Here is a 27,602-nt window from a genome sequence, read left to right as displayed (position 1 = left end):
TCAAACACTGGACATGGCTTCCACCAATTCCATAATATAAGCTCTAAAACTTCTATCAGCTGTCACTCACAAAGGCAAACAAAAAAAATGCCCTGGTGTTGGTGAAAGAAAATTGTATAAAGGAATTCAGACCACTGTGGTATGAATCCTTAGCACAATACAAAGGCACATTTCACTATTACACACTTATAATACAAGGAAGGAAAACTCAAATAATTACAGTTAAAAAAAATTCAAGGAAGCTCCCATCACTTTTCTATAGGAGCTATGTGATCTGGTCCAGCAAGAATAATCTGCATTTTAGGCATTGGAAATTTAGCAATGGTGACCAAGAGGTTAAAAAGATTGAAATAGAGTTATAAATTCTCAAATTCTAACAGATATTAGTTTCAGCATAAATCTAAAGCAAATAGTTCAGAAAGACATACATTACAGTCAAATGCAAACCTCCTTGCAAGCATGATGGCTGCATTTCTTTCTCGCACTGATTCAAAAGCTAATACAAAAGAAAGCCCTTGCTTTGGTTGCCAAAATAGTGCCTGTGCTGCGGCATTGCCACCCCCTCGAACTCCACAAAGCTAAACAAAATAAGAACAAAGCACCACATTTTAGTGTATAAAAACAAACAAGATGACAGAAGAAAAATATCAAAATCTTGAACAGAAAAATGAAACACACAGAAAGATGGCTTCATTGGTCAAGGTACAATGACCACATACAAATGATTGACAGCGAAAAAAATAGGTGTACAAGAAAAATATTAAAAACAGTGTTTATCACAGTCTTTTATTAACTAATGACAGAAAATGTAAAACTATTTTTGAGTTGTCACCGAGAATTATCTATAACTGACAGCACCCACAATTTAAGATACCTGCATTGAACTTGAATAATATTCTTTGGCAATTGTTGTCTTTCCTTTACAGAGCTTCATCCTCATTTTTCCAACATGAAGTAAATGAATAGATTCGTTTGGATGGTGTGAGCCATTTATCTGAGTTACGACAACCTGCAAAGTATTAAATACAATTAATATTAATGTCACTGAATCAGACCAGATTTTCTAAAACTTTTTGTATTGAAATGTTAACAAAGTGCAACACACAACTATAGTTTACTAGAACCAGAAACGACTTATTTATGAATTTTTCTTTATAAGACCGGAGGGACAAGCATGGAACCATATACACTTAATGAAAATACTGCTCGACTTGACAGTGACAAATGAACAAGTTACGACTACGAGCATCATGCATATAGATTTTAGATAATGAGATTGGTGTTAACAAGGATGGCACTGAAGATTCCTCCGTGAAAGAGACTTTAATACTGTTGTAAATATTGGTTATTTAATTATTTGTTGTATTGGGCCAAGCCCATTAGGTCAAGTATTATGTCAAGTATTAGGGTTTTCATTCTCTATAAATAGAGACCTCTTTGTACAGATTATTTACAATTCAATAATATTTCAAATACCCTTTTCTTTCAAGTTGGTATTAGAGCTCTCGATCCTGAGAGCTCTGCTTCCACGCCTACAAAACCTTTTTTTATTCTTTTTTCTCGTCTCTAGCTGCCATCAGTCGCCACCGGAAAAAATTTTCGAGGACCTCTTGAACCGAGAAGATCACCGTTCCTCTTATATTTCCTCTACACAGTAGCAGAACAACACAACAGAACACTTTTCATCGCGTTTGGGTCCTGTTCATCACGTTTCAACACAATAGAACACTGTTCATCGCGTTTTTGGGCTTTTTCCGGCGACCTTTCAACACCGACCTGCCACACACAGGTTCGCGACCGTCGGACGACCTCGCCGTAGAAAACTCAGCTCCGGCGGCCGTCGCACGAGCTCACACGCGCCGCCACACTCCCGGCGAGTGAGGCCCACTCGCAGACACCTCCACCTGCGCGTGGAGGCACGTGGCTCACTGTTTCAAGCTACGGCCAAAAGCGTTCTGATCGTCTCTTCATTCTCTTTCTGGATCTGTGCTTTTCTCCCAGATCGGACGTCGTTTGGTATTTTTTTGTGATTTTTTGGCTTCTTGGTGTTATCCTTTGGCCATTTTTTTTGTGCAGTATGGTCTCTTCTCAAAGAAGCTCATTTACAAAGTTTTATGATGGTGCATCTTCTAGACCTAAGAGAGATGATCGATGGTGTTCTTACTGTAAAAGAACAGGTCATATCAAGGATTTATGCTTTCGCCTCCATGGAAAGCAAACTGTCTTAGAAAAGATGGCAATGATGCGTGGTCAAGCGCATTTTACTTCCTCTGAAATAACTCCTGCACATAATGAGACCTAACCTGCATTTCGTCCAGATGAGTTAGAACGGCTCCGAACCATCCTTGATTATCTGAGTAAGCCATCTGATACTAGTGCTTTGGTTATGACTGGTATGAGCTCCAAAACGCATTCTTTCCTTTCTTCATGTAATGATTTTAAACATTCTTGGGTTGTTGATTCTGGTGCTACTGATCATATGGCTTGTTGTGCTGACTCTTCATGTTCCTAAACTCTCCACGAATCTTCTTTCTATTCATAAAATTACAAAAGATTTTTCAAGATCTCGCCACGGGGAAGACGATTGGTAGTGCTAAAGAGCAAGGTGGGTTGTACTATCTGATGTCACAATCTCCCGCAAATAAAGTAACAGATCACATCTTGATGTCTCATGGTCAATCAACTGCTGATTCTTTGATTTGGCTTCATCATAAGCGTTTGGGACATCCTCCATTTAGTTTACTCAAGTTTTTATTTCCGTCATTGTTTTTGTCTAAGTCTGTTGAGTCTTTTCATTGTAATGTTTGAGAGTTTGCTAAGCATCATCGTGTGTCTTTTCCTTCTAGTATTACTAAGAGTGTTGAACCTTTTGATCTTATTCATTCTGATGTTTGGGGTCCTTCTAAAGTCCCTCATGCTTCTGGAAATAGATGGTTTGTTTCTTTTATTGATGATTGCACTCGTGTAACTTGAGTTTACTTAATGCGTGGGAAGTCTGAGGTACCACAACTGTTCTTTCAATTTTATAAAGTGGTTAAGACCCAATTTGGTAAAAAAAATCAAGAGACTAAGAACAGATAATGGTACTGAATATGTCAATCACAGCTTTTCCCAATTTATACGAAATAACGGTATGATTCATGAACTTACTTGTGTTGACACCCCTCAACAGAATGGGGTTGCTGAAAGAAAAAATCGTCACCTTCTTGAAGTGGCTCGTGCATTAATGTTTCAGACACATGTACCCAAATACTATTGGGGAGATGCTATTCTTACTGCAGCATTCTTGATCAACCGTTTACCCACTCGAGTACTTGACCATGTAAGTCTTATTCACTCTATAACTTCTTTTTTCCCTTCTATTCCAACTATGAGTCTTCCTCCACGAGTGTTTGGGAGTGTTTCTTTTGTTCATGTTCATAAACATCATCGCAGTAAGTTGGACCCTAGGGCTATTAAATGTGTTTTTCTTGGTTATGTTCCTGATAAGAAGGACTACAAGTGTTATCACCCTGGTAGTAGAAATTTTTTTGTTTCTATGGATGTTACATTTCAGGAATCTGAGTCCTTTTTCCAAGGTCCTCATCTTCAGGGGGAGAATCCTTCACCAGAAAACTCATCACCTCCCTTCTTTAAGTCTGCAGTGTCTACTCAATACCCTGTGTCAGTGTATCCTCCTCTTGTTCCTGTTCCTTCTGTGTCTGATCCTCCTATGAGTGATACATCAAGTTCACCAGAGATACGGAAGATTATGACACCTGAGTTGGTATATCAAAGAAGGAAACAGCCCACATTGCCACAGCAACAACCTCAATCGTCTGAACCACTGGTAAGTCCTGAATCTCATATTTCTGATCATTATGTTAATACTTCTGATGATTTACTCATTACTACTGATTCTGATAATTTACCCATTGCTCTTTGTAAGAACCCGCACCGTTAATTAAGGTATTTAATTAATTAATTATGCAAAAAAAGGAAATGATTCTATAATTGACCCTAATAATTATTTATGAGGCTTAATAATCTTAATAAGTGATTAAGAATGCTGAAAGTCGTTTTTCGGAAGAAAAGTGCAGATAACGGTTCTGCTAGTCGGTATAAATGCGTGTCGAAAAAGTATCCCGGAAAATTAAAGTAAGTGCATGATAATTACTAGAATAATATGTAGGACTTGTAAAACGAGTTGAAACCGGTACTGGCTTTGAAAAGCGCGTACCGGAAAGTTGCTCAGAAAAATATAAGAAAAATATGATAAATCTTAGAAAATTATGTAGTTTCATAATCCAAAGTTTGGGATTAAAATGTTAAGCGTAGCAATTAAAGTTAATACTGTGTGTTTAAATGAGTTTTGGCTATAAATACTCCCATTATGGGCACAAAACCCTAGGATCAGATTTCTGTACGTGAGTTGGGGCTGACCATTTGCTGGTTACTGTTCCATTGGCTTTCCCTTCCATTTCTTGAGCCAAGTTGTGATCTTTCTTGAGTTTCTTCACATTTCCACCTTGTTAACACTTGAGAGCATCCTTGTGGGAGTGAAAGGAGGGTCTTTTCTGAGGTTCCAGCTTATGTGTTGAGCTGGTGAGGGGGCGGAGTTTGAGAGGAGTCATCTTGTTCTTGGTGTTTGAAGCTTCAAGGAGCCTCCTTGTTGTGTAAAAGAACCACCTTTGTGCACCATTTTCGTGTGCAGTGAGAGACAGAATCTTGGAGGTGTCTAGTGAACTCCAAGAGCATCTCTATTCTGAGTTTTGAGCCTTCGTATGTTGTACCAACCTTTGGCTTGAGTTTTAAGGCTTAAAAATGGAAGCTTGATGCATGTTAAGGTTAAAAGATGATAACTTGTTGTGGGGTAAGGCTTAACACACCTAGAAATGCATGGTTAAGTGTATAAGATCGGTAAAAAGGGAACCTTTAAGGGATATCTTCACGAAAATGCAGAAACTGCATTCTGTCGTGAAATATCTGGATATTTGTCGAACAGATATCCGGATATTGGATATCCGGATATGTGGTTTTGGGATATCCGGATATGTGAATTTGTATATCCGGATATTGCATATCCGGATATGGGAAGTGAGATATTCGGATATTGCATATCCGGATATTCTGGGATTCCGCTGAACAGTAGCTGTGCTGTGTGTACAGTAGGCTATTGGGGTTTGTGGACCCTAGTTTGATGAAGTTGAACTTCTGTATGTATTGGTCTAAGCCAGAATCAAGGGATTAAGGGCTTGTGGCTTTGATAGAAGCTTTAAGACTTGAAAACGTAATGAAAAGGCCTTGTCTTTATTTTGTATGCATGTGGTACATGTTTATTGATTTATATTTGGTCCATATCAGATTGTGATCTGCTGTGATTGGACTTTGAGCTTATGGCATTGGATAGCTAGCTTAGAGGTAAGCTTTCGTGTCCTCGGTTTAGCCATGTTGTGGTTCCACCATGTCCCATGGGGGTATGGTTATATGCATGCTGTGTTACATGCTTTTGATGTTTTGGAAATGCTGTTGAGCTATTGTATGTTAGTGCCTTGTTGATATGCATGGAGGTGTTCCACCTATACGGTAAGCCTGAGTATGTAGAACATACAAGAGGGTGAGGTTGTGGGTGAGGTGCAAGCGGTGTTCCTTGTACTACATGTAGAGAATAGACGTATTCCTACATTTCTCTAGCCAGTAGATAGTGATTACACACATGCCATAGATATCTGTTGCACTACATAGTTTTGGAACTAATAATGATATAAATGCTTTTTGAACTTATATTGCACATGTAAGTGAGCTTGGGGTGGAAGATCCTTGAGGACCCCCTGTCTTACTGAGATTTCTAGTTTAGAGATCTCACCCCACGTTTGGGGAATGCTTATTTCAGGGTCAGGTAATGTTGAGACCTCAGGCGGCAGGAGGTCGGAGCTGATTTAGATTGCTGTTATATTATGCTGCCATGATTGGATGCTGGATTTGCATGCTGCTTTTATGGCTTCAGTTTATGTTTTGGAGTTTTATGTTGAGACTTGTTGTTTACTATGTTTATTTGATGAGCATGGGGATTGTCCATGACACATAGTATTATTATGTCTTGTTTATGTCTTGAGTCTTTTGAAGTTATAATAATGTATCAGGATATTGTCCGGATTACTTGATGTAATGTCGTGATTTAGATACACACTTTATCTATATATTGAGGTATTTCAGTAGATGTCTTATTGCAATTTCACATACAGGCGATATTTTATGAAATTGATTAAGTAATCAAGTTGGTAATTGATAATGACGTCATAATTGAAAAGAAAAAAGAATATTCCGCATTTTTAATTAAGCACCGCTTAATACGATGTAATGTTAATATTCCGAGTATACACGGGGTGTTACACTCTTAAAAAAGGAAAAAGATCTTGTCCCAAGAAATCTTGTTCCTCCTGTCCCTCTTGTACTCAATACCTTATCTCCTATTTTGTTTCCTCTGCTAATCTTTCTGTGCAGCACAAAAGCTTTGTTTCAGCACTAGACTATTACAATCCCAAAATCAGTACATGAAGCCTTGAAGCCATGCAAGAGTAGATGAATGCGTTGGAGAAAAATAAAACATGGGAGGTTATTGATAGACCTAATGGAAAGAAAGCAGTAGGGTGCAGATGGGTTTATGCCCTGAAATATAATTATGATGGAACTCTTGAGAGATACAAGGATCGATTAGTTGCCAAAGGTTACACTCAAACCTATGGAATTGATTATGAAAAAACATTTGCTCCAGTTGCAAAGATATACGGTGAGAGTCTTGTTGTCCCTTGCTGCCCATTATGATTGGGATATAAATCAATTTGATGTGAAAAATGCTTTCCTCAATGGTGAGTTAGAAGAAGTCTACATGGAAATCCCGCCTGGTTTTGATTCTGTGAAGGGAGAAAATAAAGTTTGTAGATTAAAAAAGACCTTGTATGGATTGAAGCAGTCACCTCGTGCCTGATTTGGAAGGTTTACTAAGGTTATGATGACCTTAGGATACAGACAGAGTCAAGGAGATCACACTCTTTTCTTCAAGCATTCCCATAATGGGAAGCTTACTGTGCTCCTTGTATATGTTGATGATATTATTATCACGGGTGATGATTTTGTGGAGAAACAAATTCTGCAAACACGACTTGCCTCTGAGTTTGAAGTCAAAAACCTTGGGAAACTGAAATATTTCCTAGGGATAGAAGTAGCTCATTCAAGGAAAGGAATTTTTATCAGCCAGAGAAAATATGTTCTTGATCTTCTCAAAGAAGCAGGAAAGCTCGGGTGTAAACCCTCTAATACTCCTATTGAGCAGAATCACAAGATAGGCTATGAATAGGAGAGTCCTCCAGTTGATAAAGGACAATATCAACGGCTAGTTGAGAAATTAATATATCTAGCTCATACTAGACCAGACCTAGCTTATGCTGTTAGTGTTGTCAGTCAGTTTATGCACGATCCAAAAGAGAAACACATGCAGGTAGTAGAGAGAATTCTTCAGTATCTTAAAGCTACTCCTGGTAAATGATTGTTATTCCGACGTGATGGCAATCTCTCTTTAGAAGTCTACATTGATGCTGATTATGCTGGATCCGTGACTAACCATCGATCTACCACTGGTTATTGAATGTTTCTCTGTGGTAACTTAGTGACATGGAGAAGTAAGAAACAAAATGTGGTTGCCAGATCAAGTGCAGAAGCTGAATTTCGAACTATGGCTCAAGGCATTTGTGAGTTATTGGGGCTGAAAATTGTACTTGATGATCTCAAAATAAAATGTGAGGGACCTATGAAGCTGCTATGTGACAATAAGTCCGCTATTTGTATAGCTCATAATCCGGTTCAACATGATCGGACCAAACATATTGAGGTCAACCGCCATTTCATCAAAGAGAAACTTGATAGCGGGTTAATTACCACTCCATACATTCCCACTGGGCGTCAATTGGCTGATATATTAACAAAGGGACTTCCTCCAGACAGATTTCAAGAACTTACTAGCAAGCTGGGAATGATAAATATCTATTCCTCAGCTTGAGGGGGAGTGTTGTAAATATTGGTTATTTAATTATTTATTGTATTGGGTCAAGCCCATTAGGTCAAGTATTAGGTCAAGTATTAGGGTTTTCATTCTCTATAAATAGAGACCTCTTTGTACAGATTATTTACAATTCAATAATATTTCAAATACCCTTTTCTTTCAAGTAATACCATGTGAACTCTCTCTTCTCCTCACTTCTAACAATTTCGAAACACTTTATGTTGGACAAAAATATGGTCAAATGAGCTATAAAATAGACATAACAAGTGAAGAATGACAAAGCTTATATAACAATTCAAATAATTAAAATAATAAGCTCACATTGATGCTTGCATACAATTAGCAAATTATACGAGAGAAAAAAGAAAAGTTATAAGGATCATAATGACATACATTAAATTCAGTGTCATGTTTTCGCACAAGTGCCTCTACATAGGTTCCCAAACCAGCAGCTGGAAAAGAATATAAAATTAATTGAAGCTCCACTTGATTGGACACAAAAACAAGTCCATCTCTTTAAATTGATAACACAAAAACTTCATAGCTTAAATAGGAGCAAATATATAGATGTCATTCCTGTTAATGACTGATAAATCAAAAGAGCATGATTTACAATTGCAACCAAACCTGGATCAATTGGACCAGTGGTTGACAATGTGATCTGCAGAGATTCTGAAATAATATCAACTTGCAATGTGCGTCCAACATCAAAAGGATCTGGGGCATAAACTGATTTGGAAGCTCCTGAGGATAAGAAAATTGTATTACATGTTAGGCAAGGATAAAAAAGATGAACCTACCAGATATCACATTGAATAACAATCAGTATTCTAGCCTAAGGCCTCACGATTGGCTAACATAATGTGTAATGGCCACAAAAAGCAAGTCACATGCTATGAATCATAAAAAAATAAGTAGTATAACAACAGGCAATCAATGTGAACATCTAAAATAAGAAATTAACAACTACTGAGAATTTTGCTTGGCAAAATCAGAATTATTGACTGAGACTAAAGGTTAATGACAAAAGATTTGTTCATCAATAGAAAGGTGACATCTAAAAGGATGTAAGATATCAAATTGGTGATGATCTAAGGAAAAGTATATTTGTGGAAGTGAATGGCGCAGCAGAAAGGATCTGCCAATATGGAGCAGCAGATGGTTATCTCAGAAAACTTTGTAAACATACAGTTTCATTTCTCCTTTTCTGGTGCAATCTAGTTTTGACCTTTACATTCATGAAATTAATTATGCAACAGGTAAAAATATATTATCTGTCACACAGATTGATCATGCATAGCAGCAAGCTGGTAAGTTCATGAGTAAAGCATACGGCATTATAATTGACTGCGTCTATGAAGCACCGACACTTCAAAATTCCTGACGTGTCGTGTCCAACACTTCCCGACACTCCAATACTCGTTGCAAAGACTCAAAATATGTTCAAAGGTTATGTTGCGTTGCATTTTGAGTTCCAACTATTAGATTCGTTGGATTACGATTACTATTTTATTGAGTGTAATATAAACATTTGGGATATCTTATGTTTCTTCGCAAAATTGATGGGTATTATAAGTTTAGCTTTATTTTTTTTGTTAAATTATTGAATATTAAATACAATATACACTACATAAATTAAAAATATTATATAACATCAAAACGTGTCCTAACGTGTCGAATTTTAACATTTTTTAGAATTAACGTGTCGGAGTGTCGTGTCGTATCCCGTGTCGGTGTCGGGGTCGGTGCAAGATAGGACTGCGTTGAAGGGATTCACACTTTGTACTTTTCATGGGCAGTTTTCAACCGGTTGCATGCAATATTACACAGACCAGGAAGGGGGCTTTTCAAAAAAACCATTCCCCAATTAACCCCGACTAACAAGGATGGGGTGAGGACAATCCTTGTACGCAACCTTATCCTTACATATTTGCAAAAATGCTGTTTTCTAGATTCGAACTAGTGACCTTTCAGTCACAAAGGAGCAGCTTATTCCAAGGAGAATTGAATTGATAAGGCACAAAATAGAATGCCACATGGAACTGTAATCATTTTCCCATTTTTGTTGGACATAAAGGTTTGAATTGGGTTGATTGCCTATTTCTTTTTCACTTTTAAGATTTGTATTTAGTTTATGGTTTACAAGGCTTAGTATGGGTAAGCTGGTGCACTTAAGAAGCCACCTAATATACACAGAATAGAAAATAGGAATCATGAAGGCAGACACTTGTACGGTAAATTTATTTGTCAGAATAATAATTTGAGCAAGTAGCACAGAAAGTGGGAAATTTTTGAACACGAGTGAATTTTGTTACTGTAAAGCAATAAATAAGATAATAATCACAAATAAGTGATATATTATTGAAAATAATATATTGGGCAAGTATTTTGTGCTATTAAGAATTACTAGTTACAGGTTGCTTAATTTGCTATAAAAACAAACTACAGAAATGTCATCATAAAAATGTTATGCTACTATTCTCATTTTGGGACATAACCAATGAATAATCAATAACCAATCATGATATACCAGAAGTAGATAAAAGTGTAAATCATGAGTCAACTGACTTGCATGATCAACATTAAAAAAAAAGGACGCAATCCTATAGAAAATGTTACCTTAAAAATCTATCCAACATGGCATGCAAAGTGTAAAACTTACGGATGATGTACCTGAAATAAGTTCCTTTTTGGCACCTTCAGGTGATACGCGATACCACTGAATTGAACATTTTAAAAGTTCATGAGCATTATCAGAGCAAGGTTGAATTTGCAAATATGAACCTAATGCTTCAGTCCCTTCTAATTCATATAAATGGGGAATATTTTCCTCTCCTTTCTTTGTCCTTGCCAACTAAAAAGTGTAACGGAAAAAAATCAGTGATTACTTACAACGGAAGACAATCACATTACTATCAAAGAAACATATCATTCAATTCCGACAAAGTATACCTTAGTAATGAAGCCCAAACCATAAACATGTATGACCGTCTTTGAAGATCCTAAGTCTAAATCTATCATTATAGCCTCGAGGAAGGAATATGGAAGATTCAAATGCTTTTTGTCTTTTATTCATTATTGCCAATATATATATATATATATATATATATATATATATATATATATATAATACATCGATATAAGTTACACTCACAATCTTGATCATTAATCCTATTTATATCAAATGAATATGATTTATCAAATATTTGAGCCGTTAGAGGCAAGCAAATCAATATTCAAGATTTGGTATAAGACTTCATATTCTTATACCAGTGTAAGAATATCTTACCCCATATATATATATATATATATATATATATATATATATATATATATATATATATATATTGTTGTAAATATTAGAATTATTTATTTATTATTTGTATTAGCTAGAATACTCTAGAAGTGTATTTGAGCTTAGCCCATTAGATCTTTTAGTCTCTTTAAATATAGAACTCTTGTACAGCAATTACAACAATTCAATATTATACAATTCAATTTGGTATTAGAGCTCTCGATTCTGAGGGCTCTGCTTCCGCAACTGCCGCTTTTAAAAAGCGAAATCCTTATTTTTATATCTCGCCGCTATCAGCTGCCACAAAAGAATTTTTTCCAGGGACCTTGTTGGACCGAGACCACTATTTATACAGATCATCATCATTGTTGAAGACCACTATCTCGATCACTGTTCCAACAAGTTTTCTGGTGTCTTCGATCACTGTTCCGACAATTTTTTCGGCGATCCACCCACGGTTGTGATCGCCACGACGAGGCGATACTCTCTATCCCAGGACCCATCTCGAGAAGACATATTATGCTCCCTCACGGGCGTGAAACAGACGCACCTTGTCCGATTTTGCAGCGGCGCTTGACGGCACGTGGGGTATAGTCATCACACGCGACTTGGACAGACAACCTCGCCTCCTTCTCGAGTCTGGATCTATGCTTCTCTTGTCATTCGACTTGGTCACAGTCTACCCACAGTGTTTCGCTACTGCTCCGACAGTGTTTTTCTTCACTGTTTGATCGTTTCTTTTGTTTTAGCCAAAATTATGTCGGACGTTGAAGATACTCCAACCAGTCAATCATCTGGTACACGCTCGACAGCTATTCTTTCTCCAAATGACCTTCCTTCTCTTTCTCATAATTACCGTCTTAATGGAAAGAATTACTTGCAATGGTCCCAACTTGTTCGTACCATCCTTAAAGGGCGTCGTAAAATTACTCATCTTGAAGGACCGATTTCTGCCAAAACAAATCCAAAATTTGCTGATTGGGATGATGAAACTCTCTTGTTATGACGTGGCTATGGAACTCTATGACTCCTGAGGTTAGTCAACATTGCATGTTCTTACCTATCGTTCTTGAGATCTGGGATGTTCTTAGACATACTTACTCAATGAAGCAAGATGCCGCCACCTGCTATGATTTGAGGAATATGATTTTTTCTACCAAGCAAGGCTCTCTTTCTGTAACAGAGTATTATGGTATTCTGAATGGGTTATGGACTGAGCTTGATCAGTACCAGAGTTTGAAGATGGAGTGTAGCAAGGATGCAGCCACTCTAACAACCTCCATTGAACGAAATAGGATCTTTGATTTTCTTTGTGATCTCAACTCAAAATATGACCCTATTCGGGTTCAAATTCTTTGTAAGGAAAAATTACTTTCTCTTTCTAAATTTTTTCACACTGTCAGGGGTGAAGAAAGTCGCAGGTCTGTCATGATGGATGCAAAGTTGCCCGAAGGATCTGTCATGCTATCATCTAAAGCCACTACTCCAGCTCCTTCTAATTCAAAGATCACTGACAAGTCTGCTATGATCCCGGCTAAGCCACCTCAGGGGTCCTCTTTTTCTAAGCCCAGCAAAGAGGGACGTTGGTGCAACTATTGTAAAAGACCAGGTCACACAAAAGAGGTTTGTTACCGTCTTCATGGAAAGCAACAGGTTCTGGAGAAGCTTGGTAAGTCAACCTCACATGGTCAATCCTTCTTCACCCCCTCAAACATTCCTCCTATGAATGAGACCTCACAGATGCCTGATGAGTTTACTACTATTCGTCGTGAGGAATTGGAACGGCTTAGGTCCGTATTTGAATCTCTCTATAATCCTTCTGGTACTGGTACTTTGGCTATGACTGGTAAGAACTCATGCACTCATTCTTTTATTGCTTCTTGTACTTATTTCAAAACTTTATGGATTGTAGATTCTAGTGCTACTGATCATATGACTTGCTGCACTGACCCCTTTCTTTCTTATAATCCTATTACTGGTATTCGTACTATAGCAGTAGCTAATGGATCACACACATCAGTTGCAGGTTCTGGTAACATTAAAATCCAACCCTCCTTGTGTCTCAAAAATTCTCTCCATGTTTCCCAACTTGTTACCAGTCTCTTTTCTACTCATAAGCTTACTACATATTTGAATTGCACTGTAACATTTTTCCCTACTCATTGTGTTTTTCAGGATCTCACCATGGGGAAGACGATTGGAGTTACTAAGAAGCAGGGTGGGTTGTATTATTTGGTTCTAGACTTTGTTGCAAAAGGTACTAGGAATCAGACTGTGATGACTCATCAATCTACTTCAGTACCTCCTTTTAGTTTACTTAAGTCTATGTTTGTGTCACAGTTTGTTGAGTTTTTTAATTGTGATGTCTGTCGGTTTGCAAAACATCACTATGTATCCTTTCCTTCTAGTGAAATAAAAAGTGTTGAATCTTTTACCATTATTCATTCTGATGTTTGGGGGCCTTCCAAGGTCCCTAATGTTTCTGGTGCTAAGTGGTTTGTCTCTTTTATTGATGATTATTATAACACCTCGCATTTCTAAATTATATATTAATATAGTAAACATGGATTAGAGGGAAGGATTAGTGAAAATCCTAAAAATCAGGTCAAAATACAAAGGAAGGGTAAAACAGTAATTAATCAAACACGCAACCCTAGGAAGGTAAAATTGAGTAAGAAGTCTCAAATGATAAACATAACCCTGGAAATGGATTCAGAACGAAAAAATTGAGTGGTTAGGCAAGTTTCAGAAAATTCTGTGAATAGTGTTTTTACCGGGTAAAAATATCGCAGTACAGTTGCACCGTAAAACGTGCCGAATGAGTTTTGAGCTCTAGGTTTGGATATAAGTTATAAATGGTATATATGACTAGGAAATATGATTTCTGAGGAAAATTGATGGAAATTAGTAAGTTTGGGGAAGCATGCCTACGGTGCGTGTAACAGCTTAAAACTGCATTTTCTCCGAACGACCGGAAAACTCCGGATTCATCTGATCAAGGGTAATTAAAGGACAATGGTTAATGTTAAAAATTAGAGTTTCTAAATAGGTTTTGAAATTTTGGACGTTTATTGGAATCGTAGGAAAATTCGAATTAGTTTGAAATCGCGTGAGGTGGCGGTGGGGTCCACCTCACTTAAGTCACTTAAGCCACATGTCCCTATTACTATTCATCATGACCTTCTCTCCTCCCTTCCATCAAGAACCCGCGGCCTTCCCCTCTCCCCACCCCCATTTTCTTTGAAATTTCATTCTCCTCTAACTCACTCAAAACACATTGGTCGTAACCTTGAGCCATGAAACCCACTAGATTTTGAGAAATCCCTCCCCCAAACCCGCGACCTAGGTGTGATGATTTGCTCTCATGGAATTGTTTGATGCTCTAATGGTTTAGTATGATGTGGAGGAGTCCTAGGCCAAGCTATTGAGTAAGTTTCATCACATTTTATTGGTTGGATTGATTGATTTAAATTATGAACCCTAGAGGCATTTTGTGTGATTGATGTAGTTAGAGAGCTCAAATGGAAAATGTGTATTAGATAAATATGTCTTAGAATGATGTTTTGGAGTGTTGTATGTCATAAAATTTATTGGTGAAAATTGATGATAACTTAGGAAAAACTTGGATGAAATGCCATGACTGTGTTTGGGATTGTTGTTAGGATTGTGTAATTAAATTGTTGGATGTTTATATGAGTTAATGGTAGGATGCTAGGATGTATTACATAGTTGAATTGAATGGAATAATCCTTGATATAGGCCTAGGAAGATTTCGGCCAAAGAGGGGGAAAAGAGGAATTTGATGTTGTGGAATTGTATGATTGGTACGTTGTGATGTTAAATGGTAATTAGAAGGGTTGTGTGATGAATTGATGCTTTGGAAACAAAAAGAAAAATGGTTGGTTGTGTGAAATTGGAAATTGAACCTAGAGTGAAATTAATAGAAAAATGAGGTTGTGATGATGTTGAATGCAAATTGGCACCTAAAATGGCATTGGGGTAGCCTTAGGATGCTTAAGAAAAATGAAAAAAAAAATTAGAAAAATAAATTGTGTTTTAACACATGATTGGCCGAACCTCACTTGTGGGGGGAGCAAAAATTGTCATTTTGTGACTTTGGTGGATTCACCGTATATTAATGATTCGTATATGATCAATGTAGGTCGCCTCCCGCGGATTTGCACCTTGAACCGTGAGCTCGGTTAGTTACCCTTGGTCCCGGACCAAAAAGGATTGAGGTAAGTCTTTTGGAACCATGCATATGTACTTGATGATTTGCATGTGTTGGTGAATGGAAAATTAATTGGAAATGTCCTCTGTGTAGGCATTTATGTTTGTGTAACTAGCTCGGGAAATATATTACGTTGGATCTGTGGGAGAGGATTATACAGGTAACCTCTTGGTATTAGGGTTTGATCCCCTTGTGTATTCCACCATGCATGCATGAGGGTACTGGTACGAAGTGTATGTAAATAATATAGGATAACATGTTCATGCATATTGTATGTGTGGTGGTACATAGGATGTACCGTGTCTCTGGCCAGTATACTGTTTGCCTTCGGGCGTTACGGACTTCCACTAGATAGGTCTCCGTGAGGGAGTTCCGGTTGACCTGCGGTCGTGGTGTGTGATCCGGATAGGAGCACACTAGGAAGCATCGGGTGGATATGGATGGAGGGTGTCTTGGTTGATGTTCTGGGAACACGCCTTAGTTTGAAACCCGTAAGCTTATATGCCGAGGCCAATAGGCTGGACATTGCGTGGTTTTGGCATTGACCATTCTAGCTTCGTCGTATTTTGTATCCCTATGCTTCCCTACTTCACTAAATCCCTTGTTTTATCCCGTTTTCAGATGTTATATTATGTTATTTATATGCATCGAAGTGAGCCATTGGGCGGAGTATTCTCCAGAACCTCTGGATTATTGAAATATATTCGTATATCTCACCCCGCTTTGGGGTCTTTATTTCAGAAGGTAGCAGTGGTGTTGGAGCGGCGGGCAAGAAGCCCGTAAGATGATTTGGACGTAGGACTACCTTTTTTGCATTTTGTTGGCCAGTGGGCCTAGGCTAGACTTAGGTCATGAACAATGCATATGATTAGGATTATGATATCATTTTGTTCATGATGTATTTTGTCTAAGTTTAGTCTTGATTTATCATGTTTATTTTGGAGTATTTATTTTGTATATTTGAAGGAAAATTGTAATATGTCTACTTGAAGTTGTAAATTGTAATATGGAGAATTGATGTAAGAGTCTATTTAAATTTAAAAGTTTTTATTTCAATAAGACTTTAATTTTTCTGGAATCAACCTTCTCAGTTTTTATATTGACCCGGGACTCTAGATTTATTTGTTCTAGGGAAAAATTCATCTATATATAGATGAATTCATATTTAATTTATATATTGATGCTTTATTACACTACCTTTTTTGCGTAGACCTTTACATATTCGTATTTTATATCATTGATATAAAATAGGCCTATTCTAGGATGTGAATGATACTTTATGATTCAAATGATGCACGCAAATGGAACTTTGTGATTGAAATAAATTAAATTGAGAAAGTAAGCATGAATGGTGTATATTGATTAAATTGGATATAAACTGTGAAGGGTTGCAAGAGCACCAAGGCATTGCTGGTCCTTGTGTGCCACCCAATGATTATTAGGTACACATTGAGGTTGAGAGCACTTTTGTAAATTTGGGATTTATCAGAAAAACAAAGGAAACTCTGGTGAATTTTCTAGAAATTGACAAAATTTAGGCGAACTTTGGGAGAGCATATCTCCCTCCACAGAGGTCCGATAGGGACGTTCCATATGCCGTTTTGAAGCTTGAGATGTCCTCTACATTGTGGTAAAATTTGGGATTTTTCTGGGTTGGGCGTCGGCCTGTAGAAGGCAGTGAGCACGGACTACTCATATGGCCCCTGCACATGGGGCTGATCTGGAGCGAGTTTGGAAAATTTATTCCAGCTTTGTTTCTTGGTCAAATTAGGTGTATGATAAGTCAAATTGAAGCTTGAGGTGTCTAGTTTGTTGTATAAAATTTGAGAGCAATTGGTTGAGTGGATTTTTCAAAATAATTGATTGAGTGAAGGCTGTTTTGAGCCGTTTTGATGTTGGCTGGCAGATTTGCTTGTCCAACTTCAAACAGCAATATCCAGAGCAAACGAGCACTTTATGGCTCGTGTGATAGCTTCCTAGAAAGGTAAGTAAGTCTAGAATAACATACTAAAAGATGGGAGGCTTGTAGAATGTGGTTTGTCCGCAGTAATTAAAAGACCGAACCATGTTCGGATAGGTAGAAAACGTAAAAGTGAGATTTTAGCTAAGAGGATTTATGGGAACCCCTTAGTGAATTGAGAGAAGTAAAATATGATGTATAGGTAGTTTAAATAATTATTCCGCAAAGAGTTTACAGTTACGGTCACAGCTTTTATTTATTACGCTTTTTATTGTTTTAAATGCTCACGTAATAAACGGAAAAAGTTTACTCGCATTTTTATAAATGAATTGTTGTGATTGTAACTGCGCTTAATATCATAATTATACTCAAATAACATGGATCTTCTTGATGAAAGATAAGGCAGAAGTAACACAGTTGTTTATCCAGTTTTATTATATGATTTAAACCTAGTTTGGTAAAAGTATCAAACAATTGAGATCAGATAATGGTACAGAATATGTTAATCAACGTTTTTCCCAGTTTATTAAAGACAAAGTAAATGGTTCATGAACTCATATGTGTGGATACTCTTCAATATAATGGGGTTGCTGAAAGAAAAAATCAACATTTGCTTGAAGTAACCAGAGCATTATTATTTCAGACACCTGTACCCAACTCTTACCGGGGAGAAGTTGTATTAACTGTAGCCTATTTGATCAATCGTTTGCCTTCCAAAGTCCTTGGTCATGTAAGTCATGTTGATCTCATGACCTCTTTTTTTGTTTTTGTTCCAATTATGCAGAATCTTCAGTCTCGTGTCTTTGGATGTGTTAGCTTCGTCCATATCCATAAACAACATCGGAGTAAATTAGAGCCTAGAGCCCTTAAGTGTGTCTTCCTTGGTTATACTCCCAACAAGAAAGGATACAAATGTTACCATCCTCCAAGTCGTAGATTCTTTGTCTCTATGTCTGAGTCTTACTTTCTACACCCTCAGCTTCAAGGGGAGAATAGTATAGAAGCTTCATCCATTTTCTTCGAGTCTGAGTCTCCTACCCCAGTAGTTACACTACATGACAATGAGAAGGAAGACTTAGTTGCTGAAGCTGAAAATTCATCTAATTCCACGTGTGACATGCCTCCTATTGATAGACAGAAAGTATGCAAAGCTGGAACACCCGAACTATTGTACCAAAAGAAGAAACAACCAACATTGCCTCACCAACAACTGCAATCGCCTGAACCACTGGTAAGTACTGAATACACTACTTCTTTTATTCCTGAGCATGATATTAATTCTGATGACTTACCCATTGCTGTAAGGAAAGGGAAAAGGTCTTGTACCTAAGAATCTCATTTTGTCTCCTCTAAGAATCTCTCTATGCAGCATAGATTTTTTATTACAGCACTTCCATTTCAATCCTGAAATTAGTACATGAAGCATTAAAGGATGATAATTGCGTTCAAGCCATGCATGACGAGATGAATGCTTTGGAGAAGAATAATACATTGGAAATTGTTGACAAGCCAAATGGAAAAAGGGCAGTAGGATGCAGATGGGTGTATACTCCGAAGTATAATTCTGATGGGACTCTTGAGAGGTATAAAGCTCGAATGGTAACCAAGGGATACACACAGACCTATGGTATTGATTACGAAGAAACATTTGCTCCAGTGGCCAAAATGAACACTGTAAGAGGTTTATTGTCTCTTGCTGCTCATTTGGATTGGGGTTGGAAACAATTTGATGTGAAAAATGCCTTCCTCAATGGCAAATTAGAAGAAGAGGTTTACATGGAGATCTCACCAGGATTTAACTCTACAAATGGAGATAATAAAGTTTGCAGATTGAAAAAAACATTGTATGGCTTGAGGCAATGCCCACGTGCTTGGTTTGGAAGATTTACCAAAGTTATGCTTTCATTGGGATACAAGCAAAGTCAAGGAGATCATACACTCTTCTTTAAACATTCTCAGGAAAGTAAGACCACTATCCTTCTAGTTTATGTTGATGATATGATTATAACAGGGGATGATATATGTGAGAACTGTGCTCTGGAAAAAAGACTTACTGCTGAATTTGAAGTTGATCTTGGAAACCTGAGATACTTTCTTGGGATAGAAGTTGCTCATTCAAAACAAGGCATTTTTATTTGTCAACGGAAGTATGTTCTTGACTCCCTTAAAGAAGCAAAAAACTTGGGTGTAAACCTTCCAGTACTCCGATTGAGCAAAATCACAGACTAGGAAGTGAAAATGAGAGTCCTCCAGTTGACAAAGGATAGTATCAACGAATAATTGGAAGATTGATATATCTAGCTCATACTAGACCAGATCTAGCTTATGCAGTTAGTATTGTTAGACAATTCATGCAAGACCCACTGGACAAACATCTGCGAGCTGTGGACAGGATTCTCCAATACTTGCAAGGCACACCAGGCAGAAGACTATTATTCCAAATAGGAGGAAACCTATCTTTAGAATTTTATATAGACGCCGATTATGCTGGATCTGTGACTGATCGACGGTCCACTTCGGGCTATTATATGTTTCTCTGTGGAAATCAAATAGCATGGAGAAGTAAAAAGAAAAATGTAGTTGCTAGATCAAGTGCAGAAGCAGAATTTTGGGTCATGGCTCAAGGCATCTGTGAGTTACTGTGGTTGAAAATCATTCTCGATGATATCAAGGTGAGATATGGAGGATCTATAAAGTTACTCTGTGATAACAAGTCAGCTATCTGTATAGCCCATAATCCAGTCCAACGCGATCGAACCAAACATTGAGATTGATCGCCACTTCATCAAAGAGAAACTAGATAATGGACTGATCACTACTCTATATATTCCTTCTGGTCGTTAATTGGCTGATGTCTTGACAAAGGTCTTCCTAATAATAGGTTTCAAGAGCTTACTAGCAAGCTGGGAATGATAAATATTCATTCCTCAGCTTGAGGGGGAGTGTTGTAAATATTAGAATTATTTATTTATTATTTGTATTAGCTAGAATACTCTAGAAGTGTATTTGAGCTTAGCCCATTAGATCTCTTAGTCTCTTTAAATAGAAAACTCTTGTACAGCTATTACAACAATTCTATATTATACAATTCAATTTATATATATATATATATAAAATAGACAGACACACACAGCGTACTGCTAAAACTTGTTATGAGCAAAGTTTTCTCAACCACCCTACAAAAAACCAAACTAAAAAACATAGTGAAGTTAACCAATAAGAATCAACATACTGCTGAATAAACCCAACAGCTGCCTAAAGTCTTGTACATAAAAGCTATGAGTATTTCATAAAACCGGTCAAAGACACTATTCAGATCATCAACTCTTCAAAATGGCATATGATAGACATACCTCCTTTTGTAGTCGAAGATAATGTCTAGACTTCTCTTCAAGTTGAGCCCTCAATGCTCGAAGCTCATATTCCATATCCATAACCTAAAAATCAATCAGCAACCAATGTATTCATTTCCTCAAAATAGCAATAAAAAAATGTTAATATCATGGAAATATGATATGAGGCAACGAAAATAGCAGAAGAAAGCTATTTCAATATACGAGAACAATATCAAATATTATCAATAATTTAAACAAAAAATACTGCAACCATACTCATAATATATTCCCAGAAATGCTCTGGTTCAGGATTCATTTATCCTTTTTTTATGTATTTGGTTAAAGAAGTTTAATCCACCATGAGAGATGAAATAGGAACAAAGGTACAATATATACCTTGCTTGGCTGATGCAGCATTTTGATTCTCCGAGCCTCTTGAACCTCCTTCATTAATTGCTCCAGGTCCTAAAGTCCCCATAGAACTAAATTTTGTTAAAATGAAAATTACTTAGCTGATACAGCACTGAAATATCAACAGTTACACTTCCTATGCAAGCAACCAATATTTTGATTATTGAAGAATCTTTCTTATTTTGTAATTTCTCATAAATAAGTTTTATTAGAGAGAAAATGAGTAAAGTACAACAAGGGGAACATTTATTAAAAAAAGGGAAAAGAATCAAGAATGCATCAAGGCTGCCCACTCTCTCCACATATCAGAAATGTAAACACCTTTAAAAGTCATGAGCATGGCACCGAAGAGAAGCGATAAGCACAACCTATGTAGCACCAATACGACACGCGACACGTGACAAAAAATCGACACGATACTCCGACATGTCAATCCTAGAATAATATGGATTTCAACACGTTAGGACACGTTTTAAAATTAAATAATATTTTTAATTTATATAGCGTATATTTCATTTAATATTCAATAATTTAACAAAAAAATGAAACTAAATTAATAATACTCATCAACACGTTATAAAGGTGGAAGCTTTAATAAAAAAAAAGGAACTGGGATGAGAGAGATAATATCAGAGAGAGAGAGAGAAAGAGAGATCAAATCAGATTAGAGAGAGAGATCAGAGAGAAGACACAGCAAGAGCGTAACAGGAATGACAACGATGATGCTCAGATGATCTCTTATCTACTTAAAGGGAAAAAAAGGCAAAAAAAAAAAAAATTGATATGATCAGGTGAAAGCTTTATTAATATATTTTAATTTTATAAAAAAATAATTTTTTTAAAAAAATATAATATTTTTACGAAATGCCATTTGACAGTGTCAGAGCGTGTCAGAATGTTGTCGGACACAGTCAAATTCGTGTGTCGAAATGATCAACGTGTCGGGAATGTTGACCGCGTGTCGGACACAGTTTTGGAACGTGTCGGGGCGTGTCGGACACGATACTCCCTGTTTTTTGGAGTGTCCGTGCTTCTTTGAGGACAACCCTATCCTATAATTGGCCCTTAAAAATTCAGGCTTTCTTTTTCAAACGGATACACCAAAGAAAAGAACATAAAAACTGCATAATGCCACAAAATTCTGGCATCCTGTTTTGTCCGCAAACCTTTAAAAAGAAACAAGACAAATTGCTCCTAAGTGTTAAGTGAAGGGGCACACCCAAGATTCATTCAGAATACCAAACATCTTATTCCAAAGGAGGGTAGGTACCGCACTAATACAATATAGAAATAAAGGGCTACTGATGGAGTATTAATCCTCCTGATTCAGTACAGCGGTCCAGACAAAGGACAAGAGCAAGACAGACATGGAGTTTTAGATTTCCAAACGTGGTTGTTAACAAGAAACTTATCTATGTTAGGAGAAATAAGAGAATGTTTAAGAAACTGAAAATAGGACTTAAGAAAACACTCCAGAAGAATCAATTACTTGATTGGAATAATCGTGACTAATTCAGGCAAAAGCAAAAGGGATTGAATCTCATTATTCCCCCAATTATTCAGGCCCCTTCTAAAGTGGAAATTGAAAGAAAGATTTAGAACCCCGAATAAAGTAATATATTCTTTATGGTGCATAGTGTAAAGAAGACGAATGATATAGGCAAGGAAATGCCTCCAAAAAGGAATATCCACACTAAGACAACCACCCAAAATCTGGCATGGCAACCACCCTCCAAACCAAGAAGCAAGTGGTCTATAAGAACCACTCTCCCAATGGATAAATTTCAACACACAGAGCAACTGAATATTCATTAAAGCTTAAGTGACTAGTTGGAAATATCCACCATGGACCTACCTCAATACAAGTAGACAAAAGCAAACAGGAAAAAGTTATATTCACTCATAATTTCATATTTCATAAATTGGATTATATTTTAAAAAAATGTGTAGGAATTAGAAAGAAAAATAATTGAAAATAACAAGCCCTATAAATATCAGGCAAATAGGAGGAACCTGCTTCCCTGAAGCTCGAGACATTCTCTCATGCTCCTGAAGAGCCTCCTCCACTCTCTGAACTGCTGCTCTGGCATTATCTATTTCAGAGCGAGCAAAGGCTCTTTCCTCATCTACAAGCTTCTTAGCATCTGCAGAAGCCTACAAATGAATCTAAACTCTCAACATTGGAAAAGAAAACTTCTTTATGCAGCCAACAACCAATTATAGAAGATATAAACTGAAAGGCAAATCTATTTCATAGATAGGAACTAATATTGTTAGTTATCTGTTGTAAAAAAATAAAAAATAAAAAAATAAGAGAGAGAGAGAGAAATTAAAGAAATTAAATGACAAAAGTAAAATAGGAGGTTCTTGACAATGTACTTCTATGGTTAAAGCCACCTTTTATTGTTTTAGAAGTTATATTAGAAATATATATATGTCCTCAAGGACAACAATTAGTAGAATGAACAGAACCACAGCCCATTGGAAGGACAGGTCACGTTTCCAATCATTCCATAATAATGCTGATAAAATAATGTAAAGACTTCCTAGAGGGTTCGTTCCCTTGACATATTAGATAGCCTAATAATAGACCAATAGAGAGACAAAGTTGCAGCATGCAACGTTTTGTTCATTGTGTATGCATCGTTATATGCAATCATTACAAATTTTCTATGTGTTGATTATTGAGATTGCAAATACTCTCTGATTGTTCCTGTGATATTCCAGTCATTCTTGGGCTCAAAGAAATAATATGCTGCTCAATTCATGGCAGTGTGAAGATTATGTTGCCCTTTGATATCTTTGATTGAAGCAACGTGTTTCCAAGTTTTAAGGAATTTTGTGTGCTTAAATTTTTTATGGGATGTTCAGCAGAGTTTATTTCAGGGTATTTCTTTAGCAGACACGGAGAGGGATTGGAGAGCTCTTTTATATTAATTTTAATGTTAGTCATGTTCTGCTTTTTATTCGCTGCTGAGTTTAGCGAGAATATAATATTCTTCTTCTTTGTAATCCTTTTTCTATTTCTCATGAAATTTCTGCTTCTATCACCAAAAAACGGTCAAAAAAGTTAACCTCACCTGCTTAAGAAAATTTGTTAGCTTCTTCACCTCAGCCTTCTCTTGTATTAGTTCCCCTTCCCTTTGAGTCAACTGAACTGCTAGAGATTCAACCTGCAGAATTCACTACGTAAGTTACAGTTCATTTCTTCAAAAGATAGTACAAGCACAAATAAACTGGTGCAAGAATAACTATTCTATAGAATATTGTAATTTTTGCGCTGGAGAGGTGGTGTAATGAATCTATTATTATATAAATGAGAAAACTTAAGATAATACATATTTTAAGAAAACTATCTCATAGTTTATTCTCAAAGCCTTTCCATTCATTCTCCCCATCCATCCCTACCATGATCCCACCCTCTTTCTTTTCCCCTGAGTGCCTATATGTTTATTCTGACCTATCTTTATAGAAAAAGAATGACATCAACATACAAGTGCTCGGCAATCACGTTGGATATTTATTGATGTAACTCCTTTAGAAACATATAAACGCCAAAAGAAGAATATTTTAATGACACCCAAAAAATAAACTATCCAATTAGCAAATGTATATTATGCAGGAATTATTATTCATTCCTTATTCAACAACTACACCACATCATGGCAAATTTTTTGCGCTCGAGATTCCCAAGACCCTAAAATGAATTGGCAGTTCTTAATGGGCTAACCTGATGCACGCTAAAACTTCAAATAATCTACTAGAAATATTTGATGCAACCAAGCAATGCTAACAAAAATTCATGATTCACTTGCTAGGCGTCCAGCAACATGCCATTAGTATATGTAAAGAACCAATTCAACCCAAAACCTTAAGGCGTTGGGTGAGGTTACATTAATGGTTTTATATATCTCTAACACGCCCCCTCACATGAGAACTCACTGGGCTTGAAGGGTGGATGATACACAGACCCACCTACCTATGTTAAGAAATTCCACAAGAGAAAGTGGGAGGAGATGAGGATCGAACTCTGGACATGAGGCTCTAATACCATGTAAAGAAGCAATTCAACCCAAAACCTTAAGGCGTTGGGTGAGGTTATATTAATGGTTTTATATATCTCTCTAATAGTATATTAGGTGCTACCACTTATCAAACAAAAGCCATGAGTTTAAAGGGCACTCAACCTTGTAAAGAAGATTGACAATAGAGAAGAAACACTTAAATGTTCGTGCAGAAACAAGGAACTTTAGGAAAGACTATGAAGGAGAACTATGTATCCTCAACTATCCCAAGTACAAATTTATGGTCATACATCCAGACAAATAACTAACTTATCTTCTCACGCTAAAACAATTCATAAACGGATTCATTACCCAACACCCACTATCCATTACCTTAAACACATGACAAGATAAATATGAAAATATGTTTATTGGGTATAGATAGAAACGAAGCACATATTTTCCTATAAAAAAGGAACTAACCATAGCAATAGCTTCCTGTACGTCATCCTTGTTTCTTCCTGCCACTCGCCCTTTTAAGGATTCTAGTGCATCTCTAAGCTTCTTCAAAAGAACATGTTTTTCCAGCGAAGCTGCTTCCCTAAGTCTAGCCTGAAATTTACCACCAAACAACAAACTAATTTAAAATGAAGACATGAATTACTTTGGAAATTAAGATCACCGATAATTTCGACTGAAAACATTAAAAAAAAAAAAACATTACATGATAAAAAATCTGAAGTTGAAATACCCTCCAAAATGTAAGCATCAAATTGGTATAAAAAAATTGTCAAACTTTAAATAGAAAAAGTGTGACCTCTTCAGACAACTTAGCAGCAGCAGCCAAACCCTTCTCAAATTTACTGGCAAGGTCGCGAACAGATAGACGTTTCTGCTGTTCCAACAGCTGTGCAGTCTCACGTGCAACAACCTCCTTCATAGATAGAACTTTTGGGTCATCCTTTGTCTCCATGATCTGATTGTTAACTCCAAGTTTGTAATTAGGAAATCGAAGAGAAGCAAATATCACATCAGCAGATACTGCTGGCACTGCCTCTTTCTGCATAGTATCACCAAAATCACGGGTAACCCTTGTCATTTTCGCGAGCTATTACCTCTGTCAATAACAAAAATGCAATCTTTAGCAAAACAATAATATAGCAAATTAAGTTCAGTTATAGCAGTTCAATGAATTCTGCAAATATACCAAAAGAAAAAGGAACATTCACTCACAGATATGCATGAACAGAAGAAAATAATAACCAAAAACATACAGAAAAATCAGAAACTAATAAATTGAGGTACCACTAGTCCAATCTGCCCCTTAAGCTAATTGAAATCAAAGCAAAATTTTAAATCTTTTAACAATAAAACTAAACCCTAATTTTCCAGCTTTTAACACTTTTTTTCTTCCTTTCTTTTCTATTTGAGGCTACCATGGGAAAGCTAACAGCATAAAAATAAAAATAAAAGAGTTTGAACTTACAGATCATGAGATGACAAATAATGGGTAGTTGAGCTTGGGATTCTCGAACCAGATGCAAATGGGTTGCTCCAATTTGGTTATCCAACAAGAGAGAGAGAGAGAGAGAGAGAGAGAGAGAGAGAGAGAGAGAGAGAGAGAATAGGCAAAAAAAGATGATAACTTTGCTTTTTGAAAGGAAAAAGAAAGAAGGGAAAGAGAATGCTGGCTTGGTCCCTCAGTTAGTTTGTATTTGAAGTGTTAACGTTTTCAGTTGGAGTGTTTTGAACTTGGATACTCTGTGTGTTGTGTTGTCATGCCTTATGCTTTAAACTCAAACTCTCTGGCGGGTCCCATGGTTCTGTTATTTCTCTTTAGTTTACTTCACTGTTCACTCACGCTTTTTGCTGGAAACAACACTACAGTACAGTGTCATTCTTTTTAAGTTTTATCTGTAATTATTGTATAACGGAAGCACATTGCTTTGTTTGTTAGCTATTTGACTTTGCCTACTTTAAAGAAAAGTAAAGTGTTTTGAATTATTTTGTTGACATGCATAATAATGATGTCAGGGAACACTTCACCAAATTTTGAGTTATGTTCTGCTCGAAGGGGTCGTTTTCATTGTGTATTCAAAACTCCTTGCACTCTTTCATTCTACCATCTATTATTATTTATGATCTATAGACACTTCCAAAAATTTAACGTGTAGTATCTGACATTTTTCAATATTTTTTAACATTTCAACACACTTTTCTGAGACTTAAAAATGAGTTCAAAAGGTTTTGTTGCATTTTTTGTTTTAATTATTAAATTTATTGGGTTATGATTATTATTTTATTGAGTTTAATATAAATATTTGTGAT

The 27,602-nt window shown here is 36.6% G+C and overlaps 1 protein-coding gene across 3 annotated transcripts; it reads right to left on the bottom strand.

Annotated features, from left to right (window-relative positions):
- LOC133300797 (stomatal closure-related actin-binding protein 1-like) lies at nt 1-26,992 on the bottom strand. 3 transcript variants are annotated; one of them, XM_061500384.1, is made up of 13 exons: nt 26,761-26,992; nt 26,092-26,391; nt 25,758-25,886; nt 24,351-24,443; nt 23,284-23,424; nt 21,256-21,324; nt 20,878-20,961; nt 10,712-10,892; nt 8,666-8,782; nt 8,432-8,490; nt 875-1,009; nt 429-578; nt 1-293 (listed from the first exon to the last, which is right to left on the bottom strand). In XM_061500384.1, exons 2-13 carry the CDS (start codon nt 26,371-26,373, stop codon nt 249-251), a joined length of 1,485 nt encoding a protein of 494 aa, XP_061356368.1. In that variant the 5' UTR covers nt 26,374-26,391; nt 26,761-26,992; the 3' UTR covers nt 1-248. The 3 variants fall into 3 exon arrangements, with proteins under 3 accessions (XP_061356368.1, XP_061356369.1, XP_061356370.1); XM_061500385.1 differs by having other exon boundaries at nt 26,092-26,334; nt 26,761-26,991; XM_061500386.1 differs by lacking the exons at nt 26,092-26,391; nt 26,761-26,992 and adding an exon at nt 25,999-26,086.
- Nucleotides 26,993-27,602: the final 610 nt, after the last annotated feature.

This window comes from Gastrolobium bilobum, unplaced genomic scaffold, assembly GCF_033153095.1.
Source record: "Gastrolobium bilobum isolate Gb01-03AN ecotype WA unplaced genomic scaffold, APGP_CSIRO_Gbil_v1 utg22474, whole genome shotgun sequence".
Classification (NCBI taxonomy): Eukaryota; Viridiplantae; Streptophyta; class Magnoliopsida; order Fabales; family Fabaceae; genus Gastrolobium; species Gastrolobium bilobum.
This window is presented reverse-complemented; position numbering and strand designations above follow the sequence as displayed.

Coding starts and splice junctions, on each gene's coding strand:
- LOC133300797 (XM_061500384.1), bottom strand. CDS start 26,373: ATGACAAGGGTTACCCGTGATTTTGGTGATACTATGCAGAAAGAGGCA. Junction 1,010..8,431: donor AACATGACACTGAATTTAAT/GTATGTCATTAT, acceptor AATACTTTGCAG/GTTGTCGTAACTCAGATAAA. Junction 579..874: donor ATTATTCAAGTTCAATGCAG/GTATCTTAAATT, acceptor TATTTTGTTTAG/CTTTGTGGAGTTCGAGGGGG.